Raw genomic sequence first — 22,636 nt, forward strand, 5'->3', positions numbered from 1 at the left:
GGATCTCCTGGCTCCGACCTTCAGTTTGGCTGAGCCTTGATCACTTGAGCGATTTGTGGAGAGAGAGTGTATCAACAGATGGAAGAACGCTCTCTCTCTCTCTTTCCCTCCCTCCCTCCATCTCTCTCTCTCTCTCTCTTTTTTGCTATGCCTCTCAAATAAATAAAAAAATATAAAAATTATATATATATATATTTAATGATTAGGTAAACAGAGCAGTGATTCTGTCTTCTGTTATTTTTAACTGCTTGGTCTACTGTAAAATGGCAAAAAAAATTTCAAAGTTTCTATGTGTCAAGTGTTCAGGTAATGTACTTACTACAATTTTCAGCTTTCCTGTTGTCGCGGATCACTATGCGTTGGTTGATTGTGCTGAAAAGGGTTGTCCAATTAATGGTATGATAGTAACAGAGGTTGCTGTTGTCAGTGATATAGATGTTTCCAGCACTGATTTCCTTCAGAGACTGAAACTGTAGAGAGGTGATGCCCTGTTGCTTGAGAATAAGCAGGGAGAGGCCACTAAGAGAAAAGGAGAAAGCAAAGAATGGAACAATAATAAATAATTTCTGGCCATGAGATGCAAGAAGAATGCTACCACAGCATAAATGGTGATGGAATTAATACATGTGTACTCAGAACGTTTTTTTCTTTACATATTATATACAGTTTTAAAGAATGATGATTGATTTCCTAAAAGGAGAATGTCCATTTTCTGAAGTTATGCATATTGATGATATTTCTATCTCTGCTGAGATACTTAACACTAAAATATCTACTCATCCCTTCCTTCGCAATCCTAAATTTTATACTACTGAAAAACCAGATTTTCTATTAAGACTACATAATACGTAGGATAATCATTCACATAAATTGACTTCTATAACTTTCAGAAATAAGATCTTCATGAAGATTAAATATGAGATAACCCTATGAAGGAATGGCTTAGTTAAAATAAAAAAAAGGTAGGTTTTCATCATGTGAGTCTAACATGAGGTGTTAAGATTTTACACAGTATTTTGCTCTGTTTTTGTCCATCTATTGGTCAGTATGGCATGGACAGTTGTGAATTAATTTCTGAAATATCAATCCTATTAATTTTGTGAAATTATAGCATCAGAAGCAAAAACAAAACCTCCTGGTAGAAGACTATATCATATGCAACTAAGCCATTACCAAATCACTCAAAGTTACCTTCTATTATGATAACACAGGATCCAAAAATAAAGCTCAGTTTTCTGATCTACCTCATTCATTCCATACCTGCAGAACACTATTATGGAAACTGAGAAGTAGCTGAAAGATAAAAATATATATTCTACTTCACATCATTATCAGAGGTATCCTCATTACGTTTATCTTTAACAACACAAACTTGCTGTTCTCTAAATCTGTAAATCATTAGGACTGAAATTTTTACATACTGTACTTAAGCAGTGGAGTTTTGCTGTTTTTCATATACACACCCACCTGTAGAGCACTCTTCCACCAATGGTGACCAAGTTGGAGAAAACACTGAAGTCGGTCATGTTTGGTGGCCATGATTGTATGTTCAAGAAGCCTGCAAGTCATAAGGACAGGAACAATAAATCAGAACATTATCATTAGTAGTAACGGTGGTGATTATCCTTGAAATAAGATAAAAACACGCTGAGCAGTAGAAAATAAGAAAAAGACAGTGAACATATTGTTTTTTAAAGCAATCCATTACATCCTTCAAGGATTAGATGTTATAATTTCTTGGCCATAGTATTCAAGAATAGTTGTTATAAAAACAATAAACACATTACTGGCCTTGCGTCTTAGCGCATTAAGTCACTGCCTGCAATACTAGCACCTCATAAGGGCACTGGCTCCTGTCACATTTCCCACCAAGCTCCTTGGTCATAGCCTGGGAGAAGCAGTGGAAGATGACCCTGGTGCTTGAATCCTTGCTACGCATGTAGGAGACTTGGAGGTAGCATCTGCTGGATTCTGGTTGCTGGCTTGAGCCAGGGGTATGGCCATCTAAAGAGTAATCAATTGTCGTAAAACAGGTGTTTTGGATATATTCCTAGGAGTGCTATTGCTGGGTCATATGGTATGCAGATTTTGAGTTGTTTGAGTGTTCTCCAGACTGATTTCCATAAAGGCTGTACCAATTTGCAGCTCCACCAGCAGTGGAGTAGGGTTCCCTTTTCCCCGCATCCTCGCCAGCAAGCGTCGTTGGTGTTCTTGTTTATGTGGGCCAATCTTACTGGTGTTAGGTGGTACCTCATCGATGTTTTAATTTGGATTTCCCTTATTGCTAGGGAGCTGGAACATTTTTTCATATGTTTGTTTGCCATTTGGACTTGTTCCTTTGTGAAATGTTTGCCCATTTCCCGTGCCCATTTCTTGAGTGGTTTGTTTGTTTTGGTTTTTTGGTTGTTTTGAAGTTCTTTGTATATCCTGGAAATTAGCCCCCTATCGCCTATATCGTGTGCAAAGATCTTCTCCCAATCTGTGGGTTGCTTTTTTACTTTGTTGATTGTTTCCCTTGCTGTACAGAAGCTTCTTAGTTTGATGAGGTCCCATTTGTTTATTCTGTTCTCAACTGCTATTGCTTTTGGTGTCCTTCTTAGAAAGTCGGAGTATCCAAAACACCTGTTTTACGACAAACCAACATGCATCCCTATGTTCATTGCAGCACAATCAGTAATTGCAAAAACATGGAAGCAACCGAAATGCCCATCAGCAGAAGATTGGATAAGAAAGCTTTGGTTCATCTACTCCATGGAATACTACTCAGCTATTAAAAAAAACAAAATGCAGTTCTTTGTGGCTAAATGGGCACAACTGGAAACTATAATGCTAAGGGAAATGAGTGAATCCCAAAAGATTAGATACCACATGTTTGCCTTGATTTAACCTGTAATTTTTTGTTTGGTTGTTGGTTATTTTCTGAACCTGTCATTGATACTGTCTCAACCCAGATGTTTCGAAGAATGGAACTTGCATTATTTTTAACATATTGTCTACCCATTACTATGTCAATTAATTCCATAATGTTGTATATTGACACTGAGGCCTTGTTGGGGCTTTTAACTGACCGGATCTCTACCCTGTTAGACCTATCTTCAGACCATAGAAGGTCTCCCCAAGAGGCCACTGAACTTATCTGGACAATAAGACGCTGAACTTTATGCTAGGCATGTGTTTGCAAGCAATGAATCTCAACTGAACTTGAACTATGGTTATGCAACAAGGTGGAGGAATCCACCATGGGGGGAGGGTTATGGGAGGGGTGGGGGGAATCCCCAGCGCCTATAAAACTGTACTACATAATATAATGTAAGCAACAATAAAAAAAAAAAATAAAAAAAAAAAATAAAAAAATAAAGAGTAATCAATTAACGTTACCCATGCTCAATAGTACTGCTTGTGTAAAAGCAAACATAATAAGCATGACTTCACTAAGGCTGGTGTTGTAATCATATTAAATTGTCACAAGCAGTACCAGCATCTCCGATGAGTGCTGGTCCCTGTCCTGTCTATGTGACTTCTGATCCAGCTGCCTACTACTGCATCTTGGAAAGCATGGGAAGACAGGAGGAGTGCTTGCGTCCCAGCTACCCACACTGAAGACTCAGTTGGAATTCTAAGATCCTGCTTTGGCTTGGTCCAGCCCCAACCACTTTGGATGTTGAGGCAGCAGACCAGCAGTTGGAAGATGACATCTTTCCTGTCTCTCCCTCTCTTTCTCTCTGTAACAGCACCTTTTTAATAAGTAAGTAAGTAGATAAGTATATTAATGAATCTTAAAAATAGCAACAAAAATATGTTACAAGGTCAGTTCATAGCTGCAAAAATAGCAGCATCAAAATTATAAAGATATTTGATTTGCAATTCCATTGGCTTTCAAATTATGCACCAAAGTTAAAGAGTAGGATATCCACTTTCAGAATTATATGCAATTTTACAAACTAGACTTTGCTTTGAAATGGATTGTTCAATTCAATATCACATATTGCTTTCAAGAGAACACACAAATTTGCATAATTCCTAATATTGTGATTACACTTCTAAAGATTACCTGTTATTTCTCTGACAGTCCGGAAGACATTCAGTTTCTCTGGGTCTATAGCTTCAATTGCATTGTAAGGATCCCTAGGAAATCAAACATGGATTTAGCCAAATTCATGTAAGAAATATGACAATCAATATTTTATCCAAATTGAATTTTAAGCAGCAACAGCAAAGTTAAGTCTGTGTTGTCCACATTGTCCTATGTCAGACATGAAGAACTGACAGGCAGCTTTGGAAAATGTTTGAGTCCACAAAATACTATGTCTTCAAATATTCTTCTAGGTTACAGCGACAATTTAGTTTCAGCTATTGTACAGGAACTTTCAGAGACTATAAATCTATCTATGAACCATTTTGATTAATTTGCTTCTGAATGATTATTGACTAGCAAGTACATATTCTGAGAGTAAACTATGGTGAGAAGTAGTCGATTCGGGTTCCTGAAAAAAAGTCTAAATTATACTCTGAGGTCATAAAAAGGATTGAAATAAATACAGATAAAGTTAACACTTTCTTATCTCCAAATTCATCTATTTATGAATTTTGATCATGTTATTACAGCGTTGTGCAAAACCTGGTTCTCATAGGGACTATTTATAATAATCTTGGTCCCATCTAGCTTATTTATACTTAGTTTTATATCATAGAGACTATGTAGCCATTATAATAACATTTTAAAAAACTATAGCAAATTTTATAATGCTAATAAGGTGGTGTTCTTTTCGGATTTTTAAAATATTGTCTCTAAACTCATAAAATATTTTAATAAAGTACATTGATAGAGATCAGTGTAATATAGAAAGGAACATAAAGTAACTTTTAAATTTAAAAATTGAATGATTTTATCCATTTCAAACTTCATAAAATACTTCTCTGGTACAATATATGGAAATATTTGAACACTTGAATATTATACAAAACCAACACATAATCCAATTTCCATGGCAATTCAAACTACACTTTGAGGTTCTGGTGTTTATGAACCAATGTATTTCAGATCCAGAGACACACTGAAAAAGACAAACAAGCTCCCTTAGCTTTTTCCCCCTTCTGTGTCCAACGCTTGGAGTTGAAATTCAATCCAAGACTTGTGCGCTAGTCATGGGATCCCAAGATCGTGAGCCATCATCTGTCTCCCAGTGTCCACAGCAGCAGGAACCTGAAAGCTGCATCCAAGTGAAGCCAGGTACTCCAATACGGGAGGCTGGTTTCCTACGCACATCCTAAGCAGCACATGAATTTATTCCTGTCTGTAGCTATCACATGAATTTATTCCTGCCATGGGTAACTGTTTTGTAACCAATCTCTTACAACCTTCTTTTTCTTTGGGAAATAATAACTAGGGTACACTTATTAATAATCGATAAGGTTATCAGTCAAGGAATACCACATTCCCCTGAACAAGCAGACAGGTTTATGGCTTATCTCCTGGGAATCTTAACCTGAAATTTAGCATTTTGTCATTCCAGCATTTGAACATTAAAAATAATTATTAGTTCTGCAATTTTCATCTCTGGAACCACCTTGCATTGGATTTCTGGGTTGACTCAACATATGCTTCTATAGTGAAAAGCACCCCACATCTCAAAAAAAAAAAAAAACTGGTTGATTAAATTACAGCTTCATGCTATGACGTGCAATCAGTATGATGCACTACATGAAGTGCTACCAAAGATTCAAACATAGATATTGCCGAGATTAGACACACAGTATAAATGCATTTTCTAATTCATATGTAAAATACTGATCAGAATTTTCTCAATGCCACAGAAATCTCTCTATACAACTTCCAGTAAATGAACCAGAAAATCTATTTGTAAGTAAAGAAATACAAAATGGATAGCTATGTTTTTGATGAATAGTATATCCTAAAATTCAGTGTATAATGTGAGAAAACCTTTGCTATCTTCACATGTTAGTGTACAAAGATCTTCATAAGAGGAATTATAAGTTCCACAGTATCAGAGCTAGCTTTCTGAATTTGTTGTTCTGATGAAAAGCAGTGTATCGGAGCTCCCTGGTCATCTAACTAAATATTGTGACTTCACTGAGGAAGACTCAAAAATCACAACAAGCACATAATAACTGGGTCATTCCAAAGTTTTCCCGAGAAAGTTCCAAGTTACCAGGAATGAAATGAATTCTGGACTTCAACATGAAGCCTAGTGGACCACAGAAATTTTATACACTTAATTTTCAAGATTTAGGACTCTCGTAAAATAAGCAGACAATTCCACTCATAGCTTTAAAATACCTCTTGGGAGTTCACCCTACAGCCACACGGAATCCATAGTACCTTAAAATCAAAACCTTCCCTATCTGGACTCACAGCTAAAAATGTCATGGGTACCTTGTTACTGTGTTCTGTGATCTATATATCAAATTCAGGTTTCTGTGAGAGAAACATATTTTTAAATTACCACTGAAACCGCATTTTATCACCAGACCTATTTTCTCTTCCACGGTCTTTCATCATTGCCATCTATAATGTAAGTTAGCCTTACCTTGCAAATTTCTCATTGTGACACAACCTCAACGTGCCTATTTAGTTAGCATCTCATTACTATAAACACCTGCAAAGGAACTGTTTCAGACATGACAAAACATGAAAGGGGACTATTCCCATACACAACCAGAAGCACTAAGCTTTCCATGCGTTTCTCCTTCTAAACTGGGAACAAATGCCTGTTTCTATTGGACAATGGGACTACTTTGCTATGAACTGATTATGAAAATTAACTGTCTTGAGTCCTTTTATTTATTAAAATTTTAAATGAATATTTCCTGGTAAAATTACTTCTTGAAGACTCTTCTGTTTAATTATAATTGCTGTCGTTTCATTAGTTTAAACAAATATCTCCGCTATTTTAATAAAGCTATACACTACTACTAAAAACTAGTTTGTAAAATACTTGAGATAACGAGGAAGTTATGTGAAAGAAAAGATTCCTCTGGTTCGCTAGTTTTCTGTTTATTATGCCCTATATTATTCATCCTTAAAAATCCTTCTCCCTCTTTTTTCCACCTTCATATATTATATGTACCAAAATATTTACATTTTAAGTATTACAAAAAAGTACATATATTTACTACATATACTTGACTATATACCTATGTGTATAGATGAATGCATACATATGTGTGTGTGTGAGTGTGTGTGAGAGTGTGTGTGTGTGTGTGTGTGTGTGTGTGTGTGTGTGTGTGTGTGTGTATGGTGACCACTGAATTAACTTCATAGTCCAGAATGAAAAGATACAGAATATGTTTCATATTAGAGATTGAGGGTATCGATGCTTGGTTTCTATGGTTTATTTATCTTGGAAAATGCTTTATACATTGAAAGACAATATTAACTTCACATACTCCAGATTTAAGTGCTCTGGTTAATAATGCATAGTCATATGAACTAAGAAGTATGGTCTGTATTAAAGGAAGCTTTATTGGGGTTCCAAAATAGTCTATAAAAGAGTATGGTATGTTTATAAAAGATTATATGTTGTACACTGAGATGTGCAAAAACCAGACATGGTCAACAATCATTTTCTTTTCTACTGCCTTCTCCTGCATCGATTTTCATTACTTTTCATTTTCTTGGCTTTCTCTTTCCTTTAATCCCTCTTTCTTTTTTACACCAATTATTAAGGTATTAGAACTGCTTTGATACATTCAAAATACATTTCATCATGAAGTCAGCTTGTATAAACTAAAATTGAAATGTCAATGAAGTAGTCGCAGGATGTTGTTAAGATATATGTTGTTAACATATCGATTACTCAATATCATGTCAATTAATTCCATAATGTTGTAAATTGTTGTTGATGTTGTGCTGGGGCTTCTAATTGATCGGGATGATATTCTGCCAGCTCTACCTTTAGACCAGAGAAGGTCTCCCCAAGAAACTGTTGAATTGATCTGGACAATAAGATGCTGGACTCTGCATGGTACATGCTTGCAAAGAAAGAATCATGACTGGATTTGAACTGTAATACTACAACAAGGTGGGGGAATCCACCATGGGGGGAGGGCATGGGGAATCCCAGAGCTTATGAAACTATATCATAAAATGAAATGAAATTTTAAAGTAAAGAAAAAGAAAAAAAAATAAAGTTATCCAAATCCAAAAATAAAAAATTCATTGAGCTGGTGCTTGCAACTCCAGCATCCCACATGGGCATTGGGTTGATTCCAAGTTGGTACACTGCTGATCCAACTTCCTGCTAGTGGCCTGAGAAAAGCAGTAAATGATGGCTCCAGTGCCTGGTTCAGACCCTGCCACATGGCCATATGAACAGTGAACAAAAAGATGGAAGGCTTATTCTCCTTATCCAAGGTACTTTCAAATCAATAAAATGAATAATTAAACTTACTATTGTTTGCCACAATAGTCAGAGGAAATAGGTACTTTTCATTTAGTCATATCTCATTTTTTAACTGGAGAAACTCTGACATCAAAAGATTGCCACTCAGTCTTTTGAGTTTCAATAGAAACAATCCATGGTAGAGATATAAACCAAATCATATTCTAGCTTACATCAAATTACCCAAGTAGAAAGTCCAGTTCTTATTTTCAGAGTGTATTGTTAAGGCAAAGAAGGTTTTTACTTCTGATCCATGTAAATTGATTCTCTGTAAATCACATCTTTTTAAAATTATTATTTTATTTTTTTCGATGATTTTTACATAGTTGACTAGAGTGATTGGGGTCAAGGGCTACAAGAGGGTGGGTGAGATCATCATTTCCACATCCTCTTTTTTTCCTTCCTGTGTCTGGAGAAAAGGGAGATAGAAGGATAGAAGATACCTAGCCTCCCAACTGCCTCAGTACCCTGGGATGGAGGGCAGCCAGCTGACATCACCCAAGGTTCCCTGATGTAGGGCACACTTTGAGGGTCCTTCTCATGAAGTTTTGATAGTTCAACAGTTCTGAATTACTGCCAATCTCACCACTCCACGCACGATGAAATCTCCCCACAATCCACTGGTCCACCTTAGACTCTCCTTTTGCCCAGTTACTCACTGCCAACACTTGGCTGGAGCAGCTCACTGGTTTGTTCTGTCCTCTATCCTCTGTTGTGTTACCAGATGTCTTCTGCAGTCTCCAACAGATTACTATATGCTTCATGTGCACCTGGATATGCTGTCCACTGCTCCATCTAAGCCACTGAGGAGGCCCAGCTCTGACACATGCATCCCAGGGTCAGACCATGGAACCTGCAATTCTCTCCACAGCTGGAGTCCAGTGATTCAGTCAGGGGATCCCTAAAGAAACTTCATCTGGGGTGATCCCAGACCTGATTCTTGTCTGTGCTTGCCAATACAGGGTCTGGCACAGTCCGTTCCCCCAGTCAGCTCCTGCACAGCCTGGTGGTTGCAATTTCTGGGTCAGTTCTACCTCTAGCCCTGTCTTCTACACAATCCAATAGGTATTGCAGCCCAGCCCGATCCTGCCCACCACACACTTGGCCTTCAAACAAACCAGTGACAGCTACAGCCTAGTCAAAATAAACAGCAATAATCCCCACTAAGCCCGTCCCCTGAACTGGTTCCCATGTTTGCCAGTATGCACCAGCAGACTGGTCCATTCTGTCCCACATCCCAGCTTTCATACATGTCAATGGGCATTGAAGCTTAGTTCAACCCAACCACTATCCAGCCCTCACAACTGCCAGCAGGTGCCACTCTGTGTAGCCATGCCTGTCCCAGTCATGGTTCTCATGCTAACCAGTTGGAGGGACAACCCAAGAGCAAGGTGCCCACTATTTCCCTACTGTGCCCACTACCACTCCTGAACCTTGCAGTTGAACTTGACAGAATTTATAGCCATGGCAGCATCTGTCAGCTGATGCTACGGCCAAGCCCAACCAACCCACACTCACCCTGCTTATTCATGTGCCAGTAGAGCAGTCAACTCAGCCTGACTTTCCCCTTATCCAGCCTACATGAGGCCAACAGGTGTTGTAACCTGCCCAGTTTTGTCTGCCCCCATCCCAACTCACACTCTCCAGTGGGAGTGGTGGTCCAGCAGGAGAGCCCCATGAAGCATCCCCTACCATCATCCACACCCCCACTCCCTACCGGGTCTCACATGTGCTAGTTTGGTGCTGTGGCCCAGTTTAGCCTAGTCTGCCTCTCCTCCACATTTGCCAGTGGGTGCTGTGGCCTAGCAGGGCTCAGCCAACCCCCAATTCAAACTCACGCTGGTGGTGGCTACAACCTAGCACAGCCAAACAGGCTTCCAGTCCTGGCCCTCAGGGGAACTGTCTAGTGTTGTGACCTAACCTGGCCCAACCCATACTCCATTCTTGTGCTCAGATTCAAAGCAGGTGGTATGAACTGGCCCAGCTTGGTTTGCCCCCAACCTGCACCAAATATACGCCAGTGGTTATTGTTCCTTAGCCTCATACAGGCTGCTCCCTATCATGGTTCTTGTACTCACCTGCAGTGATTGTGTCCCAACAGAGGAGTTCCCTAAGCTCCTCCATCAGAACCTCTCTCAGTGCCAAATATCTTGCACACCAGTGGGTCCATGGGCCAGCCCCACTTAGTCTACTTCCTGTCCTAGCAGGAACAATGGCCCTTCCTGACTAGCCTTTACCCATTCTGGTTTTTACTGTTGGGTGCTACAGACCAGCCAATCCTGGTCCACACGCAGACACAGCTCACACGTGGCTCAGCGTGGGCTGAGATCTAGCCTGGCCTGTCCTATACCTAACCTCGTTCTCACAAACACCAGTGGGTGTTGGAGTTGAGCCCAGTCTGGTATACCCCATGCCCAGCTCACATTTGTGCTGAGTAACATTGCAACCCTGCCCACACTAGACAGCAGCCCCAACTCTGGCCTTCACACTCACCAGTGGGAACCACAGTCCAGCCAGGGCATTCCCTTATCTCCCAAACCAGGCTTTCACCCAGTCACATATTGTTCATGCCAGTGGTTGCTCTGACCCAGCTTAGCATAGCCCCTCACCTATATTGGATTTTGCCTTTGGATGCTGTAGCCTTGCCTGATCCAGCCTGTACACAATCCCAACTCTCACTGGTGGGTGCTGCAACCTGGCCCTGTTCAGTCTACTCCCATCCCTGGCTCATGCAGATTGGAAGGTGTGACAGCCTAGTCCAGCATGACCTGCACTGGTTTCTGCACTTGCTGATGAGCTAGGGTTTGCTCGGCAATGCCCAGTTTAACCCCTTCCAAAACCAACCAACAGATTAGCCAACAGTTGGAACTACCTTGCCCAGCCTGCATGATTCCAAGGGCTGGATAATGGGCTCACCAACAGGAACTATGACCCACTTGGGATTTTCCCAAGTCCCCCCACTTAGGCCACTCCCAGACCCAGATCTCATCCATGCCTGTGGGTGCTAGGCTCTTGCTCCTTCATCTAGGTGAATGTTGCGACCCAGCCCGCTCTACACCCTATTTTAGGATGCACAAATGAGTGCTGCGACCCGGATGCACCCAGACTATTCTTGGTCCCTGTACCTGTGAGTATTGGCAGGTTCCATGATCATAGCTAAGCTCAGCCCTTCACCACCCCAATTTTTTAGCTAACCAGCGGGACATGTTTTTCCACAGGTTTGGCCCACATATCCCTCACAGAATCTACCACTGGACCTGGTTCTCTCGTGTGCTGGTTAGTTTCATGGCCCTGACTAATGTGACCAGTACTCTGTTCTGACATTCAGTCAGGTAATGGGTTACGATCCTCTTAGGCCCCCAACCCTAGCTTTCACATGGACCGTCATGTGATGGTCAGAAATATTCCATGCTAACAAGCCCAACTCCAGACTCCCATGTGAGCTGGTACATGAGTCTGACCAATAAAGATCAACACAGATCTTCAGTCTCTTCCCTACAAACCACCAGGTCTCAGTCCCCTCGCTTATCTGCAAGTACAGTGACCCTGTCATTGAGTGTCCCTCAGGATTTGTTCCTTAGCTACATGTACTGTGGCTTTATCCATGGATGTCCCTCGGCAGTAATTCCAGACCCTCCAGATCCTAGAGCTCGCTGCCGGGCAGCCAGTGGGCAAAGCCCACAAACCCAGTATTTGCCTAACACTCCGCAGTGGTGGACAGGGAGCTAGGATTCCAGCAGGAAGCCTGGCTCGGTGTGGGTTGTCCCAGCCAAAGGCACACCCACACCTCTCAGCAGAATTATTTTGAAAATCACTTTTCGTATGGATTTATCAGGATGATTTGTTCTCCTTAGAAAGTTGAATTAGTAGGTTTATAATATTCTGTAAGCTTGTGAATGCAAAGCCCCTACTCTACAGTGTATTTTTAACTCACAGATACCCATGTCCATATATTATATCTACTTAAGTGAATATACCTGAATCTAGGTCACTGATAATTATATGTATAATGCGTACAATAGTTTTTAAATAGCATAAATCCACGATTTTAATGAATAGGTTCCATGATGACCCAAGACTAAATTAGCTATTCCAGACATCATCTGATCAATTGTTTTTCAAACTTTTTCAGCTATAATTTGAATATAAGCAATTCAATCAGTAGATGCCTTTATTGGTTCACTATCCCTTGACCATTACAAAATTGTGGCAGTAGTTCTGTATGCAGGCAGTACCATCTCACTACAGGGGAACTGGCACGTCTGCCATGGTGTTTCAGTTATAACCAAATTTTGAGGCTATTTTTTGGCCTTTAGTAATAACCTGGTAACCTGAGCTGCAGACTGTTCAATGTCTTTCACAGCAAAGGATTGCTGCATGTGTTACACAGTCCTAGGATGGTCCCATCACTCATTCAGGATTTTGTGTATGGAAACCTTATGCTTGAACACACTTTGTAGGTGTTTCTAGTCATTTTGGCCTGATTTCCAGGAAAATCTTTTTCCTCATTCTTTTGTCATATGATAACATGTCCAGTCAGTTCTTTTCTATTCTATTGATCAGCTGTTCAGCTGCTCATTTTTTTCTCTGTAATATTATATGGAGTAATCATTTAACTCCTTTCTATCCAAGCCTTACTCTCATTATAAACTGAAACTGAGAGTTGTCCAACCAATGCTTTTTATCACATGTCTACTTTAAAATACATCCACAGAATTACGATTTTAAAAAAAAATTATGCATGCAGCTAGGCTATATTATCTAGACATTTTCTGTTCAGATTAATAAAGAATGTCAAAATCTTGGTATAGGAAAGAGATATGTGCAGCCTGATATGTATAACGACCTTTCTCATGTGATTCATGAGCATATGGTTTCAAATCACTCCACACACTGATAGACTAGATCTGTTTTGACAAATTAGACATACATGTATTACTTACACATAGATATAGGCACTATGAGTCAACTGACTGTATTCTGTTTCTAAGAAGACATTTATTATCAGGATATGATCTTTCATCTGCGCTATATGATTTTGAAAAGTTAAAATGTAGATATATTACCTTCACTAAATGCTATATTTAGTAAGATACACTTAAATATTATCTCATGGCAAATGAGTCAGAGGCTAAAGCAATAATGTAAATGGATTCAATTTCAGCTGAACTGTGGTCACGTTAGTGATATGAGTCCCATGTCAAAATGGCTTGTTGGTGTTACCCAGTTCCAACTGACTGTAGCAATAGGATTCTAGACAGAAGAACACTAGTGCTAAATGTTTTTTTTTTTTAAAGGAGAAATCAGAAAGTTTAGTCCTAATTTTAGAAAATATTTCTTGGGACTCAAATCTGAACGGTGTATATATAGTATTAGGTAAAGGCCCATACTGAAAACTGTTACAATAGGGAGAGAGCTTTATGCAATAACACACGAGTTACATCACTGGAATGCAAACAAATTTTTCTACTGCTTTTGCTATTTCCATGTGGACATATTTAATCATAATGTGTTAAATTATTTTGCTTCTATAAATGAGACGATATATTTTCAGAATGAGATTTTGAATTGAAATATCTGAGTGCTATTCTTTTATTTTTGCCTGTAGCACTAACATTTAGGAATTCAGTAGTAGCATACACAAATAGATAAAATATAAAGTAAAAATACTGACATTTTTATTACAGTTTAAAGAATACCAACTTGCTTCTTTACACAGTTAAAACCAGCAGGTGGTTCTGTATTGGAGGCATCCTGACAATGTCACATGTTTTAGCACAAAAATGAAATCAATTTCTTTTACTTTAGCAGTCAATTCCAACTTAGAAAAGAAACTGTCTCAGGACTGAGAATTTCTGTAAGAATTCATGCAAATTTTAGCTTATTGATTTGTGTCATTTGAAAGCAAACATGTTGAATTAGTTTATGTATCTTTACCTATTAAATTAGGAATCTGAAATTCCCTATCTTACATATCCACACTCCTTAATAAACACAGATGCGATGGGGCCAAGTCTTCTAAAAGCTGTGTCTTTGAGGAAAATGTTTATAAACGTGCTTTAGACAAATACAGATTAATATTTTCAAATCAAAGCAGAGACACGTGAAAACTCCAGTTTGCCATTGTGACAGTGATCTGCCCTTACTTTTGCAGGCAGAGGACATTAATGAAACATAAAACTCTTCTGGGACATGAGGCACCAAATTAACAAAGCTATACAATCTCTCCAACTGTGTTTATATTTAAAAAAAAAAAAAGTCTTGTAAAGAAATTTAATACTGACCCGTGAATACCAGTGACAAGGAAGATCAAATTCCCATTGATCTTCGTGCAGTTTATGAATTTGTCAATGTTGCTGGCATCCACAGTCTGGGCTGACATCAGTGATCCTGTGCCAATACCATCACAAGCTGCAGAAACAAGAACCACAGTCAGGGGCTGGAAAACTTACTTCTGGCCAAAAATCACTGTGCTTTCATTTTAAAAGAACAACATAAGGCTGTTGTAAACCAGAGTCAGTAGCCACTTTTATATTTATACTTATTGATTATTATTTATGCTTTCTAAAGACTATTTAAGAAAAGGGAGAGAGAACACTACATTTCAAAAGTATGTCTGAAGGTTACTCTTTTCCAAGATATTACTTTGAAAATCTAAAACAAAACAAAATAAGAAAACCCTTAGGAGCTTGTTAAACATGTACATTGTTTCTGTCTTGCTTAATTTAACTAACATTCTGGTGAGGAATTTGTGTGCCTGAACCTGGACACGATCTTCCTCCACTAAAACTCTAGAGTTATCTACAACAGTTATTTAACAGTTTTGGAAAACGTGTTACATCCCTTATCTTCTTTTTGAACATACACCACCCACCCCCCCTGATATTTTTTTAACTTAAGAGAGCACTGAGTATATCGTGACAAGCAAGTAAATATATATAGTAGGTGCTAAAATAATCATGTTGCCTCTTGTTTTGTGCAAAAACCTTAATATGTGCAACAGATAAGATTAAGTAACTCATTCCTAATTCCTACCTAATTTTTCTTCTGACCATTCTAGTACATATACACACAATTGAAAACCTGTAAATTATACTAACAGGATAGGTTAGACTTTAGGGACTGCCTAGTGGTAGAAAGTGTGTATGAACATGTTTGGTTATCTGAGCGGGTATGTGCTGAGAAGGTCATTTTATTAGCTTACTCAACACGATCGAGGGGCCAATGCTGTGGCACAGCAAGTTAAGCTGCTGCCTCATATGCTGGCAATCCATGTGAACACCAGTTCTTTTCCCTGCTGTTCCACTTCTGACTCAGTTCCCTGTTAATGTTCCTTGGAGAGTAACGGGTGATGTCACAAAATCGTGGGGTGCTGTAACCTTGCAGAGACCCAGTGGAAGCTCCTGGTTTCTGGTTTCAATCTGGCCCAATTCTTGACTTTGCAGACTTTGGGGAGTGAACAAGTAAAAATAGAAAAAGAATACATAGAAATTTCTCTCTCACACTCTTGCTCCTTCTTTCTGTTCTCTGTATGTCTTTCAAATAAACATGTATTTTTTTAAATGAAGAACCTAGGTATAGTCCCTTGTTCTAATCAAAATAAATTCAAATATTACACACCTTTTGGGCAAATGTCAGTACAAGGTTTGCACATTTTAATACCATTTTCTTCTACTTCCATCTTGGAACTGGGACAGGCACGTACACAAGAACTGGAATCTACGACAAAATTATCTGAATTTTTAGAGAAAAAGTAAAATAGCTGTTAGTTCTCAGCACGCAAAGTTCAAAACAAAGTGTTCTAGGGTTTGATACTGATTAGCATTCTTGAGCATATATGTCTCTTCCTCAAACAACTCTTTCTATGCACTCAATTTAGAAGCATTCTGTATTCAGATCCCTGGGCAGTCCGTGTAAAGGATGACTAGACTTGTGTAGCTGCATTCTACATGCTGAATTCAACCCCAAGATAGAGTGGATTTCTTAGGAACTGACATGACATTTACTTTGTATTTTTCAATAGTTCCAGTCCATTTCATGTCATGATGCAAGCTTGAAGTCTAAAAATATCTCAAGGTTACGTAGCACAAATGAAGATTAATTCAAACTGCCTTGAATTGAGTGAGTGCAGTTCATACGCAGGAAGAAATGCTTACCATGCATTCTCAGAGTGCCATGGAAGTGTTTTGTATTTTTCCATTTAAAAAAATATGGAAAACATAGTACTTTGGGAAAATATGGAAACACACACACAAAAAAATCCTACCTTACACTTAAGTGAAAATTTGAGAATTCCAGTGATCTAGGGTATTCCAAGACAACCCCTCTAATATATACATGTGTGTATACATTCATAAATATATACATACATGTATAATCTTCCATAGCAAGGGAAAATGCAGCATTCTCTGGGACACTGCATATTTTACAGTAGCAATCTCCATGCCTGACTATGTAGCTTTGGCCCAATATGCAATAGTATAGAGGATTTCTAGACTTAAGGGATTCACACCAAGGATAATTACATGGCACAGGGCCAGGCTTTCTTAGAAGCAATTGTGCTACTTGGACAACAAGACTCAAGGGATTCTGTTTTACTAGGTTGGGATTACCTATGGTGGGCAAACATACCATGTGGGGTTATAGTAATTGGAAAATCATAGCAGAGACCCATAGTCTTTTAGAGTTAAAGTCGGGCTATCAATAGTATGGGATTGTATACCATTTACGAAAAACCTCCTGCCATACTCTGGGTTCTGGTAGGGATGGAATATCTAATAGTTGTTCCATGATTAACCTAGTGACCACCATTGGCCATCATGAAGAAAGATTTATTTGAAATAGATTTTGTTGGCCTGATCCAACAGCAAATTCATAAAGCGGAAGTAACATATTTGGGATTGGGTATGAATGATAGCACAAATAAATTGCAGAAACAGGTGTTTATGAACCTCGTGTTATCATCCAGTAGGATAGGATTTCACACTTAGCTCATACCTATGGTTACATTCAAATTGGGGTGGGGCACTTCTGATAAACTGAGAGAGGAAAGTAAACATGGAAGTTGGTATGTGGGTGTAAGTTGAAATGAAATGGCACTTTCTCTGACCTCACTTAGGAATGGCCTTGAAGGACTGTCTGTAAGAAAAAATCCTATCCCAGGTTAGCATTCTGGGTTATGATATTGATTGCTTATTTCGTATGGACACAAAAGTAGCCTGATCTTAGAATAAAAATCATAGTAACAACATCTAAAGTAATTCACACCATTAGAAGTTTACATGTTATTAGATGTTTCAAATTTATGCTAACGTGAATAAAATCCCAGTGTTTTTGAAGGATGACCTACTTAATTTGGCTATTTTTGCAGTGTTACTTACGTGGGCATTTCTTGACACAGAATGCTCCGTAGGTATACTTTGCATTGAAGTTATGCTCCAACTGAAAAGTGGTTGGATTGTAGACAAAGGTTTGGGGACACTGAGTAACACATGCTCCACTGTCATTAAAATTCATGCAGGCCTGAAATATAGGAAAAAATGCTTTCATTTCCAAATAAATTTCTTAACACTTAGTAGTTAAACAGTACTGCTATAACAGTTTTATGAGAATGTTGCATTCTTAGCATAGAAAAATTTCGTTAACATGGCAAATTTAATAATTGTATGGCCATTTTTGCATTTAAAAAATTTCATAAAATTTTTGGTCTAATGTCAGTAAATATATCACTTACTGATTTTTAAACTACTTAAAAATCATCCACTAATTTAGACATTGAACATTGGTTTAAATTCTTTGTTAGCTCAAAGGGATAAATGAACCTTTGATTTAATACACTCTTTATTCCCTTAAGTGTTATATTTTAGTACCAAGTAACCATACATTTTATATTTTACATTTTTACTTATTTTTAAAATTATTTTAAAACTTCAATGTATTTCATGTATAAAGTTTTAGGGCCATAATACTTCCTGGCCTTAAACTCATATTTATTAGAAGATGTTGTGCTATTCTTATGGCCTACCACTGACAACTAAATCTGCAGTTCAATAGGTTTGACATTCTTTGGAGTTAATATTTGGAGACTGAAGTATGTTAGGTAATACACAAAACACAGAGATTACTATTGAGTGGTGAGAAAAGTGGTGGCCATTTAAATTAAAGAAATTCGCTGACCAGTGACCAACTGAGTACAAATGCAATGCACTTAATGCCAAGATGTACCGAGATAAACCAGTTATAGTTAGCTGCAGTGACATCATTTCTTGCTTGACTTCTTTCAACGTGCCATACCATTTGTAAAACTCAGTACACATTCAAAGAAGACATTTTTTATTTCTGCCGACATACATGTACATTAAGAATACATCAATTTAATTGAAGAACTAAAAACCACTGGAGAGTCAGGAAATATGTATTGGGAAATACGTATTAATACATTAGAACATTAACAAAAGGACTGATGAGCTAATACTCTTAACTAAGAAATTAAGCCTCCATAGAAAACAATTTAGGAAGGAAAGTTAATGTGAACTAAGATTATGCTTTGCATTTCATCATAAATTGTCATAATATCCATGATTAATAAGCATTAGTTCACTGTTTCCTCATAACATTTACTTCATCAATTGTTGTTTTTGCAAACACTTTGTCACAAACAGGACATTTCACCGATGATGGTCTACTCGATACATAACAGAATGAGACTCACTGATGATGTTTTTGTCACTAAGATGACAGTTTCCAGAAATAATCTATTAAAAACTAATCTGGGAAACTCAGTGAGTTTTAATTTATGGACATAAAACTCACTATGTCCTTCTAATTGCTTTGCCGACATACTTTGCCCAGTGCAGTACACAGATTGGGTCTGAAAGAACATATGCCAGAAGGATAAACACTTTGCCTTTAAGACAGCAAACAAAAAACATAACTTACATCAAGGCCTCTGTCTGGAATTCTTGAATATTCTGTACCGAACGTCACAGTGGAATCACTGGACCATTCCATAAAAGTAATGAAATAAGAAGTCTGTCCCTCCCTAGGCACTCTGCTTGTCATGACAATGGAACCATGAAAAGAATTCAGTGCAAAATTTCTGAGAGTTGTTGATATTTATTATTGCTTTTTTTTAGAATTAATAATATAACACCTGCAGTGTTCCCTGCTGTCAAAATCAAACTCTCCTATGTCCTGTCTATCCTGGCAATAGACTAGAGAAAAGTTCTCAGTTCACGACCTGCTCAGAATTATTTTTAATTTTCAGCATTTTGGCTTACTTTCCTCTGTCTCTTTCTCCTCTTATACAGCTGTATATTTTTATTTCACTATAGAAGAGAATGACAGTTTCCTGTAAAGTTTTTTTTAATTCAGAAATTAGAATTCATAAGCACTTTAATTTTTATCACCTAGTTATGAAATTAATGTTCAATTGGAAAAACAATGTTCAATTCTACTGTGAAAAGCTGAAGAATATATGTTTTAGCAGTAAGATTTTTTTTAATGATTTTTACTTTAATGATGAAACAAGAACTTAGCAAGTATGGAACTGAGTTAAATCAACATACCTCACTGAAGCACTCATATACCTTCCCAACAATGAAAGTCTCACATCAAGAACATGATGTCAAAATATAACTAAAAGGTGTCCCTAACTCTAAATGACCATTTTTAGAAAAGCATCCTCTTTCCTTAAGATGAAATTGGAAATTGCTTTAAATGTGCAATGAAAACAACATAACCTTGGAGAAAGTCTGACATTTATGTCATAGCCTTTAAATTTGGTTTGACAAAATAAATTGTGATGACAAACATTCATGGCACTCAATAATGCAAGAGTACAAACATGCAGTGACTGCATTTTTGGGAAAGGTATTTCAATATGTTCTCTTTCATGCTCTCCAATAGATCTCAGCTGTGAGAAAAACTATCATAGAAAGACACAGTTCACTTAGTACGAGAAAATAAGGCAGTTCAACAGTAGCCATTGCAATAAGGCAATGTTTTCTGGCAGGGCACAGTGCCATTTCTTAGTCCTAAAATGGGTACACTTGATCTTGGTGTAATAAAATGTTAAGGATTCAAGGTGTCTGAGATAGAGGGAACAAGCAGCCCAGAAGTCAAAGGGAGAAGTTGGAGACATACAAAGCAATCCGTGTCCTTAGGTCCTGAACAGCCTCCAGCACACTCTCGATGGCAGCAGTCACTGACATAGGGTCCATAGCACCTGCCGTCGCATTGTTCTGCACACACTGTCCTTGTCACTGCAGGAGACAGAGATGGGACCTGCATTAAAGTCGATCACCATGAGAAATTCTGAACTTCTTTGCAGCAGCTGAGAAATGCTGAGTTATGAAAAAACTATTTACTCAATCCATCAATGACTCAATTCAATTAGCATCTAACATACTAAGTTTTCAAGTGGCTAGAAAAAAAAATCTTAAAAATCAATATGAATATTTTGTTTGTGTATGCCTTTTCATTTCCCTAAATAATTTTAACGCTTTACAGAAATTATTCAACAAGAAATAGTCAAATTTGAAATAAGTGAGCCAGGCATCTGTCAGGTTGGGAAAGAGTAGGCATGCAGTCAATTCACACAAGCACAATGAGGTCTTAACATAGACGATGTTCTCAGAGATGGATTTAAGATTTCCAGCACTCAGTGCATGAAGGGCTACACCAAAGTTCCCTTAATTTACTCTGTATTCTATTTGAAGGAAAGAAGGAGAGGAAGAATGAGTATGAAAGAAAGAAGGAAAGAGGAAGGAAGGATTAATGAGAGAAGAAGAATGTAGGGAGAGAGAGTGAGAGGAAAGGAGAGATAGTGGAGTAATGACAAAGTTACAGTAAATACAACAAAATCTTCATTAGTCTCATGCTTCACGATGATGGCACCATATCAAGGCATTACTTAATAAAGAAGATATTATGGGTTGTGCATCAATTGTATATTCACATGGTCACAATTTTGTACATTTCAATTCTCCCAAAGAGAATTCAAAAAATATATATATTCAAAGTACAAATTTTAAATGAGGGACATCCTCACGTGATTTGCACGTTTCTTATTCGGCATTATTTCTTTTAACATTCTGAATATTCCATCCTTGGTTTGTTCACTACTGCTTTATTATCAATCCCTAGCACTTAGACATCAGTATTTTCAGATTTTGTCTTATTTTCTTAGGGCCACAGGCTTACGCCTACATGAAACTATTCATCTCATCCTGTACAAACCACTTACAGATAGATTACGGTCAGATCTCAACCAAATTCCCTCTGGAGCTGCAGAGTGTATTCCCAGTCTTTCACGGAGACACCCATTCAGGTGTTCCAAGATGTATGCATTCCCATCACCACCACCTTGAGTGCATTCTCTTCTTTGTTCCTAATCTCAGTTCATTGAAGTAGGATACATCCAGTAGTTCAGTTGCACATTTGGGATTCACTTTCTATTTCCTTTCCCTTCAACATCACTTCCTATAGCTAAGAAAGATACTAAATACTAATAATTATATTTTGAATATTCCTCCTTTTTTGTCTGCTTTCTATTGCAACATTGTTCAGAAATGTATCACTAAATTAGTGTATTGTCCTATAAGTTTACTCAGATTTCACCTTTTCTGTTCAAATAATCCTCCTTGTTCTCTAAATGTGATAGCTTGAAAATGGAAGCCAGTGACTACAGAATCAATGTTGATTGGCATTCAGAAACTTACTGGTCATCCAATACTCATGGATTAAACCCTTGGCAGTAAAGAGAATTCTTCCATTTAGCTGGCACCATCCCTGTCTCTGCTGGTTTCTCTCACTATGTGTTTTGTCTCACGAACAGAAATAATATTTGGTGATTCTAGTTGACTTGCACATGCTATTGTGACTTATATGACCTTCCCAGAAGGCATTTTCCACGTTAAAAACCTTGTCTCTGTCTAGCAATGCTTACTCTAAATTTTCCCAGATATAAATACAATACAACCTGTTATTTTGCTTATGGGCAAGGAAGAAGACAAACTTATTAAAGTGCTCTGATAATCAGAAGGGCTAGACTCAAATCCAAAGATCATTCATGTGGTATGTGCAAATTATCTGACCACTGTGTATTACATTTTAGCATTTTAAAGATGGAGTTGGAATTAGTACTGATCTAAAGGGGTTGAAGATAGAGATACAGGTATTAAATGTTTCACATCATACCACTAACTCTGCTAAGAATAAATAGAGATTATTAT

The 22,636-nt window shown here is 37.9% G+C and overlaps 1 protein-coding gene across 1 annotated transcript in view; it reads right to left on the bottom strand.

Moving 5' to 3' along the window:
* Positions 1-22,636, bottom strand: part of ERBB4 (erb-b2 receptor tyrosine kinase 4) — a 472,537-nt gene that overhangs the window by 275,533 nt on the left and 174,368 nt on the right. The window contains exons 5-11 of the mRNA XM_040984395.1: positions 20,547-20,665; positions 17,783-17,924; positions 16,023-16,136; positions 14,687-14,813; positions 4,052-4,125; positions 1,468-1,558; positions 320-519 (exon numbers count right to left, since the gene is read on the bottom strand). Coding sequence (XP_040840329.1) covers positions 320-519; positions 1,468-1,558; positions 4,052-4,125; positions 14,687-14,813; positions 16,023-16,136; positions 17,783-17,924; positions 20,547-20,665 — 867 coding nt within the window. The remainder of the gene's footprint in view (positions 1-319; positions 520-1,467; positions 1,559-4,051; positions 4,126-14,686; positions 14,814-16,022; positions 16,137-17,782; positions 17,925-20,546; positions 20,666-22,636) is intronic.

Source organism: Ochotona curzoniae, unplaced genomic scaffold (genome assembly GCF_017591425.1).
Source record: "Ochotona curzoniae isolate NIBS_2020 unplaced genomic scaffold, NIBS_Ocur_1.0 contig_4148, whole genome shotgun sequence".
Taxonomy (NCBI): domain Eukaryota; kingdom Metazoa; phylum Chordata; class Mammalia; order Lagomorpha; family Ochotonidae; genus Ochotona; species Ochotona curzoniae.